Consider the following 13,507-nt stretch of genomic DNA (forward strand, 5'->3'; position numbering starts at 1 on the left):
GTTAAATATGAGCATCAACAAACTAAATGTACATCAAGTATATGCTTTTCCTTATTTTCTGTCATAAGAGGTCCACTTTAAGGTCCATTACAATTCAAGTTTTGAGTTATTTTATGTAATAATTTAGAGCAAAAGAAAAAAAATATTCCAAGTTGCCCAACAAGGCACCCAAAACCCCGAGTGGAAGAACTGATACACAGGGATGATGGGTGATGATAGGATGAAACAGGAAGTGTTGATTAATGAAGTCATGGGTATTGGATTTTAGATTTCACAATGAAATGGCAAGAGGGAAAAAAAGAAATAAAAAGTAGATGCACAGATGCAACTCAAAAATCAGCCAATGTTAAAAGAAAAACTGTCAACTTAAAGAAGCTGTAAGTCTGCTAATAGCTGCTGGGGTCTGTGACTGTGTGAGTTCTTTCAGGAATGGTCAAACCAACCTTGGAAAACAAATGAGCTTTCAGTGTGAGCTCCGGCTTTAAAAACGTGAATCCTGTGAACAGCTGGTGTCACCATTCCTTCTCCACCCTCCATCCACGCTGTGTTTTTCTTACCAGCATCATAATGCAACTCATGCACGTATCCATCGCCGTAACGCTCATCATCATCACCATCATACTCTTCGTCGTGGCGGCCCATGCTGCCAGAAGCCTTACCGTCCAGGAAGCTGAGGTGAGCACAACAGGAAGTGGTAAGGAACTCCGACAGCTTCCCCGTCTGGATCCTAAAGACGAAGAACAGAAGAGGAGGGGATGATTATGAGAACTGGGAAACATTAATAAGCAGTTTGATGTATTTTATAGACTCATGTTATAGCAAAAGAGCAAATCTTGGCAATTAATCAATAAAAGAGGATTTTAAATTGTCTCTACAGTGCAGGAAAAACTAATAAAGTCTTTAATTGGACACACAAAGAAAGACAAAATCAAACAAAACAGAACTTATTACAAGTTGTCAGATGTAAGAATTCAAATTTAATGCAAAAAAGAAATTCACCTTGCTCCTCCGTAATACCCGTCCTGTAATTTCTTGAGTGTTGCCAGAACTGCAGGGTCCAGGTTTGAGTGATCTTCAGCTGAAGCACAAACACAAGACGAAAACATGCAAGCACAGAAAATGTAAAAAATAAAAATACTTTTTTTTTTTTCCCAATATTTAAAGATTTCATTTCAAACTCTCTCTACCATTAATAATGCAGGTGCTTCATTTAATAAATAAGATGTATTTGGACATTTAGCAGAAAAGGTCTTCTCACTCACTCAGCATCGTCTGTGAAATGGGAAAAGTGACAGTCGGTCTTCCCGTCATCCTCCATCTGCATGAGAGGTAGGCGATTTCTGTCCTCAGCATCTCCACAATCATTTTATTATCCAGAGCCAAATAGAACTGCTGATGGTCAATGAACTGAAACAGAGGAAATTATATTTATTTAAGTCACCAGATTTCCCTTCACCAGAAGGGAATTTGGGTGATCTGCAAATCTCATTTTATCATCAATCTCATTTCTCATTTTAACCCAGATTTTATTCACAGTATATGATCAAAAAGAACAACAATGGTGTGTAAATGTCTGAGAACTGCTGGACATTTGGGAGAGGAATATTGTCCCCATGTTTTGGCACAGTTTCTGGATCGTGTGCGCAGATGGTTTCGCCTTTCCATGATGGAGCTTTAACCTGCACGTGTGGATGTAACAGTGAACAGAAGATGAAGGACCTCCAGTATTGACTGTTGGCCTTTGTCTGCTGCACACAGAGATTTCTCCAGATTACCTGAATTCTTTTAGGATATTCAGTACTGAAGATGATAAGACATTCAAAGCCTTCATAATTTAATGGCGGGAAACATTACAAACAGTGATGAACTTCTGCACATCTTTACCTCTGAGAAACTGCCTCTCTAAGACGCTCTTTTTAAACCCACTCATGTTACTAACTTGTAGCCAATGAACCTCATTAGTTGCAAAATGTTCCTCCAGTTGTTTCTTTTCATTTTTCCAGCCTTGTGTCGCTCCTATCACAGCTTTTGTTGCACTGTGTTGCAATTCAGAACAAGCCAATATTTTTCACGAGACAGTAAAACAGTCTGATCCAATATGGTGTCCTATGGTGGCTGGGTGCACCCAGGACAGGCTGCCAGACTGTCTCAGGACATTCACACCTATGGACATCGTTAATTAATCTAACCCCACTAACTGCATGTCTGTAGACTGTGGGAGGAAGTCGGAGTACCTGGAGAGAGAACGGGGGACACGGGAAGAACATGTAAACATCACAGAGAAAGGCTCCAACCAGATGGTGGATTCAAACCCAGGACCTTCATGCGTGCCACCATTAAAATAAAAAGTGAGCTGCGTGTTATTCTGATGTTTTCTGTAGTTTTTTCTAACCTGAGGTGTGAATGTGAACATGGTGTTCCTGATGATGTAGAACTTGGAGGTTCCCAGCACTCCTATCCTCCTGTAGGGGCGTCCTGTCAGCCCCAGCCTCGGGTTACGACCTGAAACAAAAAAAAAAAAAAAGCAGTTAAACTTTTGATTTTATGAATCCCCCCTGATAAAAATCTACGCTCTACTCTTTGGCTTTTTTGTGTCCTTCAGATATGATGTTTTGTGAAGTTAGTCAGTCTCAACTAATTTAGGAGGTACTGTCATAACTTTACTGCAAATGCTGCTGGACTAAAAAGCATCAACCCTGAACAGCAAACACTTCCATACCAGACAAAATAATGCTGAATTTGAATTAATTTGATTTAAAAGATTCAAATAGTCAAGAAAAATCCCGGGTTCAGATCACGGACAGTCTATGAACGATAAATGACGTCATCGTGACATCACCCGCTGGTTTGTGATTTACTTTGAAGCCTTGAGCTCAGCGTTTTGGCCGCCATCATCGCTTTTTTTGTTGTTGGCTTTTAAATCATAAGCGATAAGCAGACAATGCCTCACATTCACACGGTAACGATGGCTCAATCATAAGGTATGCTTGCCCTAAAGTATCTCTCTCTTTTTTTTAATAGTTTATTTGACTGTAAAACGGACCATTATGTACAAAACTAACATCATGTTGTAAAAAAAAAATCATGTGACTAGGACCATAACATTATCAGGAAAGTGTTTACTGAGGTCATGAATCTGTAGCAGGCTCTAGTCCATAACATTTGTGCCTGATGCATAAAATCTTGATGGGACAGATTAGGCCACAGCAGGGAGTTTGTACCAAGTCTGGCGTAGATATGGCTGAGGACTCTGGAGGGCTGCACATGGATGGGGTGGATGTCCGCCACAGTCTCCACCTCTATCCCTTGCTTAAACAGCAGCTCTTTGATCTCCTCCGTCTCGGCCAGAATCGACACTGAAGGAGGAGAGACGCACATGAAACCATACAGATCACTGACATTACTCACATCTACTGCCCAGCCTGCATATTGAATTATCCTCGGGCAAAATACCGAGCCCTGAGTTAACCCTGATGCAATCATCAGCATGTGAGTGTGTGATGAGGTGGTTAAAAGAGCTTAAGTAGTCCATTTAAAATAATTAACACTAATCTGGAGCTCAAAACGTCGTACTGGGACCTGGGCGGTTAACTCACCCTGTACGACCACGTCAGGCTTGGGGATGGTGGAGAAACGCCGGTTAAGAGGGTCAATTTCTCCAGGCGCCAGAAAACCCTGAAAAAAACCCACCAAGGCAAACTAAATGATCTCAAAATAACTTGCAGCTTGTAAATTAACGTTTAGCAGTAAATCTTAAGTGTGTTTGTTTTCTTCGACTCTTACGGTGTAACTTTGTTATTAACACTTATCTGAGCTGCAGAGCTACAGCTGGTCATTTGTTTATGTAGCAGCTCACCTCAGCTAACAGGTTTCCCAGGATGTACAGACTCTGCCCCCACCTCAGGGGTAATTTTCCCATCGGGATCCTCTCCACGGTGTGAGGGTTCATGTACTCCTCCTCCACCTGTTTGAATAAGCAAAAACGAGACATGATAAAGACGTTTGAAAGGTCTGAACGAGTTTAAATATGGGGCATTAAAAGTCAGAGGTCATGAGGTCGTTTCTCCTCATTTATCGTTTTAATGGGCACGAGCGTATTGCATTTAAGAAAACACTTAAATCACTTCTGCTGTGAGTAAAAGAGAAGCAGATTACTGTTTCTGTTTTTTTCTACAGAGGAACTAAAATACCTAAAGATGAGAACAGAGAACAGGTTGAAACAAGTGGACTTGAAACTGAGGCTACCCTCCACACTTACATGGATATTCTTTTTAAACTGGGATTTTCCACTTTTTGTTTTTGTGTTAAAGACCCTGAGTCAAGATTGTGGCAAACTGATGTGTGACACAACGGCCTCGGTGCTGACAGCTGTGTACGTGTAATCAGCATATGATCAATATGACAAAGGGTCTGTTACAATAAAAGGTAAATACACGAGCAAACACTGGAAGGACTTCCTGAGGGCTTGATGCCAGTATAACCAGTACATTTATATGACAACATCATTTACAAGCCAATCAGGAAAGCATTTGCGACCACATAATTCCAAAGCTACTAAGAGCTGACAAAGTTAGACACAGTTTATTGTTAGCTTAAATAACAACCAGCGTTTAAAGATGAACAGCCTTCAGGTTGTCAGTGATGAAAACTTCATTTAATGCAAACTGTTTTAAGCCTGCAGAAATAATAAACTGGCAACTGAATAGTATCTCTATGTTATCAATCTGGAAAGCCTGTCTGGCTGCTCCCGAGATATTGCATTAACAAACATGAGTCCATGTTGCCCATCTGCCTGGCAGGGTGAAGAAAATACCCCATTGGCCTTTTATGGCTGCAGGGTCAAAACTAAGAATCTTGTAGCTCACACATTAAAAATTAGTTAAAATCAGCTTCTAAATCATCAAGATGTCTGACCTTGTCTGCGGGGACGCTGTAGAGCTCCGGCAGCAGTCGTATCCCGTCCTTCTGTTTGATCAGGATTCCCTCCAGAGCCTCCTGGTACTCCTGCACCTGGATCACATCAAAACACTTCCTTTGTTAATAAAGGAAGTAAATACTGTCAAACACTGATGCACACACACAGGCAGAGTCTCTGAGATTTAAATTACCTGTTCAGGGCTGTTGATAAAGATGCCATCCAGTATGAGGTAGGTCCAGAACAGAGGCCACTCGCACTCGATGTTCTCAAACAGCTTCAGCTCTGCAGACTCGTAATAGAGTCTGTTTGGATCCTTTACGGAGACAGTACAAACCTTCAGCTGCTGGACTCAGATTACTGCAGTGCTTGCAAAATCAGATCCAGATCTGACTTCTTTCCTCTGTCAGAGTCAAACTGTCTCAAAAATCAGCGTCTCTCAACATGAACCTGATACTTAAACAGAGATCCTAAATATGTCCACTTCTCTCAGGAACTGTTTGCAGGCTGTAACCATGTGTGTGTACTTTTATGATCATGCACAACAAACATACATATAAGTAAGATTAGGGCTGTGTGATATGACCAAAATCTCATATCCCTATATAAGACATCTATTGTCCCGATATCGATATAAATCACAAAAATTTAACATTTTCTGTAAATTCTGTGAATCTCGGGCATCTCGACTTGCGTGAAGTGTTTCCAGCTGAGCGTCGTGGACCTGGAGTCGAGTGTTTTAACAGATGCATGAAACTATACATTTTTAGTCATAAGTTGTAACGGACGCCGTTTTCTTTGTGAGTATTTATTACACAGCGTGCTACGGGGAAAAGCCTGTTCTAACGTTTGAGTCTAAGGTTTATTTTTTAGCACCTGACGGCTCTTTTTTGCTTCTCATCCGTAAATACTCTGCATACTCTTTCACGTGATTCAGTTTATTTTGAAAAGTCTCAACAGGATCTTGAGCTTTATTGTGAAAGGTTTATGTGGAAAATAAACAGACACGTGGTGGTTTTGCTTGTTGCTAACGACAACGCATAAAAACAGGCGCTTGTCCGTCCGTAGTGTGGTTATATTAAATATAAGAGAAAGAGAGAACTTTAAGAAATTAATATAGCCACTACAGTGACCATCAAAACGATGAAAAAATGTTGCCGTAAACAGTTTATTTTGCGACACCACGAAACAAACGACAGCGTAAAATGAAACAATAGACGTTTTTATATCGTCATCCGATATATTTCGTTATATCGAACAGCCCTAAGTAAGATTAAGAAGATTAATATGGAAAATTGTATAAAGTAAGAGTGTCTTGGGTCTTTTGTACTTTTGTTCCTTTCCTTAAAAAAAAATAAAAAAATAAAAATGTATGATGCCAATTAGGGCTGGGCGATATATCGAGTTTTTAAAAAAAAAAAATCGATATATTTTTATACGAGATATAAGATGTGACAATATCGTTTATATCAATATAGTCTATGTTACGTTATAATTATACTTGTGGAGCCGCAAGTTTGCCTCTATTTCGTCCACTTTTGTCTCTACGCAACGTTACTCGGCCTCGCCTCTCCTTCACTGAACACAACTCCCCCTCCTCCCCCATCGCTTCACCTGCAGGCAGCGACAAGATGGACACGGCAAATCTCCGTTAACGAGTTACTACGCATCGCCCCGTGCGTGGGGCTGGACGGCGTCAACGCGTTAACGAGCTAACCACGCTAACGCCACGGCCTAAAATCCTTTCATTTTCTCAAAAGTTGACAGTGCGCCTTATGTATGAATTCTGGTTGTGCTTGATGACCGCGAACCAATTTTATGTGGTACACAGCGCTCAGCAATCTGTCAAAAAATGTTTTAGTACGACTTTGGTAAGCTACGGAGCCGCACCGCTTGATGGATTGTTGGAGCATTACGGCTACCGAGGAGCCTCGCGGAGTAATACGTAATACTGTGCTTCAACGTAATATTACTGTATTGTGTGTGTATAAGGACCATAAATGGCACCTGTTAAGAGACATGGTTATGAAGAGGATTTCAAACTCCAGGCTGTCAGTCACGCAGTAGAACTTTTGGGAATAGAGCAGCTGTGAAATCTGTCTCTTTGTTATTATGCTCAGCGTCTTTTAGTTTACATTTTGACTGCACAATTGTGAGCTCTTTGTTATGCACAAAAACAACATAGTTTCTTTTATTTATGGAGCGTTATTATTTAATAAATGCTCATAATTTATTTTTGAGTAATTTTTTCATGTACATCTATGCTGTATGTTAATAAAAGTGCCTGTGTGACATCTGGGACACAGCTTTGACTAAGAACTCTCTTTTTGTTCTTACTTTATGGCTTTAAAAAAATATCGTGATATATATCGTATATCGCCATCCAGCTAAAAAATATCGAGATATGAATTTTGGGTCATATCACCCAGCCCTAATGCCAACGCTTCCCTGTCTCTACTTCCCTGACAAATCCATGCCTGTTCCCCTGTATCCCCCTGAAATCTATGCAAGGAATTTCACTTTGTCCTGTCACAAATGTTTGAGTTTTTCCATAACTTACATCTTTGGTTTGGATTTTTTTCCTCAGATTCCCAACCAAATCTGAGGAAAAATGACCCTGACAGATATTAAAGAGTAACATTTACAGATGATTCAGTACTACAAGATAAACTGTAAAGCTGCAGACATTTGACACACTCCTTTAACCAAACATGCTCTTTTCACAATCCCATCTGTAACAACAAAGCAGCACAAGCCTGACGTTCGCCTCAGACGTGTTTGCATTCACAGCTGCCTCGGGCTACTGAGAGCCACCAAGCTTCATAACAGTGAACAAAGTTTAAGCCACAAAGTTTGACCACATTAAAAAAAAGCAACAAACAGATCAGACAGCTGTGCATTTACTGACTGCAGGAGACAAAACAGAAAAAAATGCTACATAGATTCAGTGGAATGTTTTTTCTTCTTCTAATCCAAACAAATAGATAGAAATAGATTATCCGACAGGACGAATTAGAGGGAGCATTGACCTTTACAGGTTGTTTACCTCTTTGGGGGTTTTGTGTCCATCTCTGAGAAACCTGCAGCAGCCGTATCGACCCTGAACAGAGACGGAGGAAATCAGCAAGAAAAAGGTCACCTCAAACATGCCGCACCATAAATACACGAGGCATATTCTCATAATACAAGCTGAATTTTAGCTACAAGTTGTTTATTTTAAGCTGGTTGGATTTGATTTGTCACAGGAAAAACTACTTTTTGCCCTGTCTAACCTTCCTCTGTGCCCTGGCTGATGATCCAAACTTTCATTTACTGCTAAAACAACCAGCTGATTCAGTGACTCTCTCGATCTGTCTTTGAGATGGTTGGTCGGCTGTGAGAAATCACGCATAATCAAAAAAAGTCCAATAGATACATTTTTTTTAAAAGTGTCTTCTTTAAATGTGGCAGACTGTTTCAATGAATCAGTCCACAGAAAATCAAACAACACGTCCAGCCATATGAACGTTTTCCTGCTTTTTTGTTGCCGCTTTCTTCTTTTGGGAAACTTACATTAAATCAATGTTCTCGCACAAATCAGCCAAAGTTTAGAAAATAAGTTGTCCTTGATATACCGAAAATTATAACTTGAGCCCTAAACTTCTGCCACGTTGACCCTGCCTCTGTGAACTTGTCTGCACCTGCAGTTTGGAGATGATCTCCTCCTTGGTTGCGTTGACTATACTTATGTCCTCAACGGCAAAGGCGGGGTATGAGATGATGGCCAGCACTCCGGCATCCACTTCTTTAGAGATGGACGCTCTGGGTAACATGGACGTCAGGATGGACTGATGGGAATACAGACATATATTAAAATCAAAGGAAGCCGATGAGCTTCCCATCCTGATATTTAACTGTGTGCACGTACCTGGCAGTGCTGTATGTCATCAGCCAGAGCGTGGACCAAAGAGCCCGGTCCTCCCTTTGCTCCAAACAGGTTGAGTTCATCCAGCGCCTCCAGAGCTGCCTGAAGGACACAAAGCAAACACGCTCATTAATAACAGTCAATGAAAAGAGGGCAACTGTCCACTACTCAAGTCTGACTTCATTCACCATTTCAAACACTCGTTTAGTTCCCAAAAACAAACAGCAAGGCACCGCTGACAGTTTAGAGGCTTACAGTTATTTCTGCTGTTTATCAGGCGCTACAATAAAGCTTTAAAATCAGATCTGGAGTTTGGTTATCAATCCAGATAACCTGTAAATAAGTTATACCATGATATGACTGAAGTATTTCTAAAAAATCTAAAACTCTGGTTGTAAATAAAGACTAAATACTAAATACCAGCAACGTCTGGAGGCTCAGTGAAGTCGGGCTCCATCTGCTACCAGGTGACTGTAGCTACAGAGCTATTGTTAGGGTAATATAAACTAATTAGCACAGAGATGATGGAGGATAAGGGTTAAATTGCAAAAACATCAGACAAAAGAGCATCTGGGACCCACAACACGAGGTTAGTCTGTGATGTGCGGCTGTGTGAAGCCATCAAATATTACGTTTTAGCTCAAAGAAATGAGAACAGTGCAAATAAAAAGCTACAGAGGCTTTGCTACTGCAGATTCACTTGGAAAAATAGAGGATTAAAACACAGTTTGTGGATAAAGGTGGATAAATACACTCTGGTTTGGTAAACAGCAGCTTATTTGCACTGGAAATGTGAGGCACTTATTTACATTTTTAAAATTATGGGTCAGTTTAAACTAGAGATGGACCGATCCGATATTGCGTATCGGTCCACTACTGACCTAAATTGCTGGATCGGATATCGGAGAGAAATAAAAAATGTAATCTGATCCGAAGTATCACAAAATCACCTCACAAAACGCACTACTTGGCGTAACCCAGCTCAGCGCATCGGAGCGGTACGTGTCACGTGATAGAGCGGCTGTTGTCTGCGAGACCTGTCGCCAGTCTGGTGGAGCATTTGGAGCCTCGCTACACGCTTCCAAACCGCGGCATTTAATCTCGGAGAAAACTATCCCAGAGAAGTAAAGCAAGTGTGTAAGTTCATCGCTGAATGTTTGCATAGTATTTCCACGTTAAGCTTAACAACTGATATATGGAGCCACAGCTGGACTGGCCATTGGAGTTCCATATTGCAGTGAAAAGGAAGCGATTTGTCCAGTACTTCAGCTAGAATGAAAAAAAACAAACAAACAAAAAAAACAAACAAACCCAAAGCTGGACTTCTTCTGTCTTTGCTGCACAGCTGCCTCTTCTTCTCTCATTCTCTCCCCCTCCCTCTCCTGTTTCTACTTCAATCATGAAACTGATCAATGATCAGCTGATCGGCGTTTCTGATGCAAGTCCAGTCTCTCTCGTTTGTTTATCGCCCACTTTGCACCAGAAAGAGGAAACCAGTGGCTAAACAACAGCAGCACGTTTAAGCTTGATCAGCTGTTGTTAGAACTTATTTAATATTACTTTCTAGTATCAGCTGATGTTTGCTGGAGCCACAGCTGTAAAAGCTGCTGGTCATGATATCCGTTTGGATATGTGGCAGGAGGGAAACATGAAGATGAAACCAGGAGATGTCCTTACTGGATCATCAGAGCTGAACAGGTGATATAGAAACAGGTTTACCTTTTAGGTGACATGAATGAGTTGAAGGAAAGTTATTAACTGTTTCTGAGAGACAAATAACACCAGGATCCTTTTCTAAGTAGCTGACAGCTGGTAGCTGGTAGCTGTGCAGGGGCGGGTCTAGCAAAATTATGCCCGGGGGCCAGGTAGGGCATTAACAGGGAAAAGGGGGGCACAAAGAAATACTTTATTTTGTTTTTTCATTTAAAATGACTAGCTTTTAATAAATAATTATCTGAATCTTACAACCAAAGTGGTCATCTGATTAAATGTATAGAAATCCATTGTTGTATATAGTAACTATTAAGTCTAATAGTAAGCTATAGTACTTATTCCTTTGGGAAGGTACCATCTGTGCAGTCTGCAATTCTATTGAAGAAAGATGCTGAATCTATTTAATTATTGTAGAAAAATAATTGATTTCTGTGCATTTGTTTTACACTGCATCAAATTAAAGTTGATTATGTCGATTAAGCATTGTGAGGTGGAGGGTGGTTCCCTAATATTTTTGCTGGGAGTTGGTAACCCTATTAGTTAGGTTGTTTAATATTTCTGCTAAGTACTAGGAAGGATGGTGTAGGTTCAAGTTTATTACATTGATCAGTATTACTGAACTATGAAATATTTTGGGTGCAGTGTATTTTTTTTTTGCATACAGGTATAACAGAATAGCTTTAGTGTTTGTTTGTTTTTTTAAAACTTGAGTATGAACTTATACAAAATGCAGCAAGATATTTATAAAAAACTGTTTTATTGATTACAAAATACACTATATCGGATTCATATCGGTATCGGCAGATATCCAAATTTATGATATCGGTATCGGACATAAAAAAGTGGTATCGTGCCATCTCTAATTTTAAACCTTGTGGTTCAATGCATTGAGGAGCAAATCATGTTAAAGCTGCTCAGCTCAGGTCTGCTGTTATAAATAAGATTAACTTTACATAATTAACAGAGCAGAGAAGGTCCTGTAGCGGTGCTTGTTTTCAAAGTCTTAAATTAAAGTCGTGTGTGTGTGTGTGTGTGTGTGTGCTGAGTATTATGTTATTTCTGAGTGAGAAGCCATTCTTGGAAGACCACAGAGAACATGATACCCCTCTTTTAATGCCAAGTGAGGACAGAGCCGGACGCACAGAGAACAGGCCCGGCTGCTGCTGCATGAAAAAACTCAACACAGTAATGTTTACCAGTGACCTTAAAGTTTCACTCTCACTGCAGATTTTTACCAACTGAGGTTAAATGTGCTGCAGAGAATTCAATAAAATCAAAACATGTTGGAATTTAAAAAAAAAAAAAAAAAAGCATGACTGTCACCCTTCATTCTGGGACAAATTTGACTTTACAGAGTTTATCTGAACATTTACTGACATGCTGCTGCTGCGAAGATACTTTCAGTACTGAATGTGATCCAGACTTAGCTCTGTGGAGTCAGGGTCTTCTAAAGGTCAGCGTAAAGGCCGCTGTGCACCTTTGACAGTGCCAGACATTTTTACTGGAGCACCTGTTCCCCCTGTGCGTTGGGAAGCTCTGCTCTCACTTATTTTGTCCCCCCGAGCTTGTTAAAGTGTCGTAGATGTCTGCGTTTATTGCATGTTTGTGTGTCTGTGCCAACCTTGGCCGTGCCGATAGAGCTGGCGTTCAGCTCGGTGATGCCCTGGTTGGTTTTGTCTCCTCTTTCCCACATCCCATAATCCTGAGGGAAAATAGAAACAAGACAGAATGAATAAAACAAGAAGCAGTCATTTTCTGTGGAGCTGGAAAAGAATAAAGTTGACTTACGGCCACTTTGTAAGCCGCCTCAATGTAGAACATGAGATTCTGAACTACGTCCACTTCGTCCTGTGTGTAGATGATATGAAGACCTGGGACACAGACGTAAACAATGAAGACAGGAACCTTAATTTAAAAAATTATCACAATCATTTTGTTTGGATGCAAATCACACACACAATGGTAGACTCAGAGTTTCAGAGGTTCTCTGACAAAACATCACAGCTAAAGATGTCTCTTTGGTCTGTGGGAAATAATTTTTCTAGATTCTGGCAGACAAAATGATACCACACACAGAAAATAACACTGACAGCATATATGTTGAATTTTTGGATTGATTTTGTTCTAGTTTTGGCTTTCCCTTGTGAAAATGGGAGCATGAAAAAGTTGTTTTTTCCCTTTAAATTGTATAGTGTTTATATTTTACCTATACCTTCTGAAGGTCTCAGGCTACGTCCACACTAATGCGTTTTCGTTTGAAAACACATCGTTTTCTCTCCATTTTGGCCTCCCATCCACACTGAGACGGCATTTTGGCTCAAGGAAAACGCAGCGTTTTGAAAACACTCTCGAAAACGCATCCATTTGAAAACAGTGCTTTCGTGTCGCAGTGTGGACAGCGAAAACGGAGACTTTTTGAAAACAATGACACATTTTAGTCATGTGATCCAGTCATGTGACCAATTAAACTAAGATAGCGGAGCAGTTGTTTTGTTTGCTCTCAACTTTGACAGCCCTATTAAAGATTAATATCAGTCTGTACACGCTCCAGATAGCTTTTCTTCAAATTCTTTAATTCTCACTCGCTTTTGCAACTTTGTACTTTTGTGTTACTCGCAGCAACAACTCCACCTCATTGTTAGTCCATTTAAAAACTCGCCGCAACGTTTCAAACAGCTGGAAAGTAAATAAACGGCAGACAGAAATGAGGCAGTTCGAATCGTCTTGCGTTTCACGCATGCACAGTACTGGAACGTAAGCGTTTTCGTCCGTTTCAATGTGGATGCACAACTCTGTGAAAACGACTGAAAACGTTAGTGTGGACGGGGAGCGTTTTTCAGATGAAAACGCCATTTTCAAATCTATCCAGGCTAGTGTGGACGTAGCCTCAGTCAGCCCCATCAACCACTGGTTGCTAAGAAAATGTGTACATTTTGCAACAGGTTGGCAAGAGGCCTTTCCGTGCAAACTGCTGG

At 40.5% G+C, this 13,507-nt stretch overlaps 1 protein-coding gene across 8 annotated transcripts in view; it reads right to left on the reverse strand.

Moving 5' to 3' along the window:
- Positions 1-13,507, reverse strand: part of phka1a (phosphorylase kinase, alpha 1a (muscle)) — a 36,464-nt gene that overhangs the window by 13,838 nt on the left and 9,119 nt on the right. For all 8 annotated transcript variants that reach the window (XM_063469442.1, XM_063469441.1, XM_063469440.1 and 5 more), the window contains exons 5-18: positions 12,321-12,403; positions 12,154-12,234; positions 8,823-8,921; positions 8,596-8,742; positions 7,962-8,015; positions 5,109-5,231; positions 4,915-5,010; positions 3,857-3,964; positions 3,597-3,675; positions 3,222-3,356; positions 2,393-2,502; positions 1,263-1,407; positions 1,000-1,078; positions 558-727 (exon numbers count right to left, since the gene is read on the reverse strand). In XM_063469442.1, coding sequence (XP_063325512.1) covers positions 558-727; positions 1,000-1,078; positions 1,263-1,407; positions 2,393-2,502; positions 3,222-3,356; positions 3,597-3,675; positions 3,857-3,964; positions 4,915-5,010; positions 5,109-5,231; positions 7,962-8,015; positions 8,596-8,742; positions 8,823-8,921; positions 12,154-12,234; positions 12,321-12,403 — 1,509 coding nt within the window. The remainder of the gene's footprint in view (positions 1-557; positions 728-999; positions 1,079-1,262; positions 1,408-2,392; positions 2,503-3,221; positions 3,357-3,596; positions 3,676-3,856; positions 3,965-4,914; positions 5,011-5,108; positions 5,232-7,961; positions 8,016-8,595; positions 8,743-8,822; positions 8,922-12,153; positions 12,235-12,320; positions 12,404-13,507) is intronic.

The sequence above is a fragment of the Pelmatolapia mariae genome, linkage group LG3_W (assembly GCF_036321145.2).
Source record: "Pelmatolapia mariae isolate MD_Pm_ZW linkage group LG3_W, Pm_UMD_F_2, whole genome shotgun sequence".
Classification (NCBI taxonomy): Eukaryota; Metazoa; Chordata; class Actinopteri; order Cichliformes; family Cichlidae; genus Pelmatolapia; species Pelmatolapia mariae.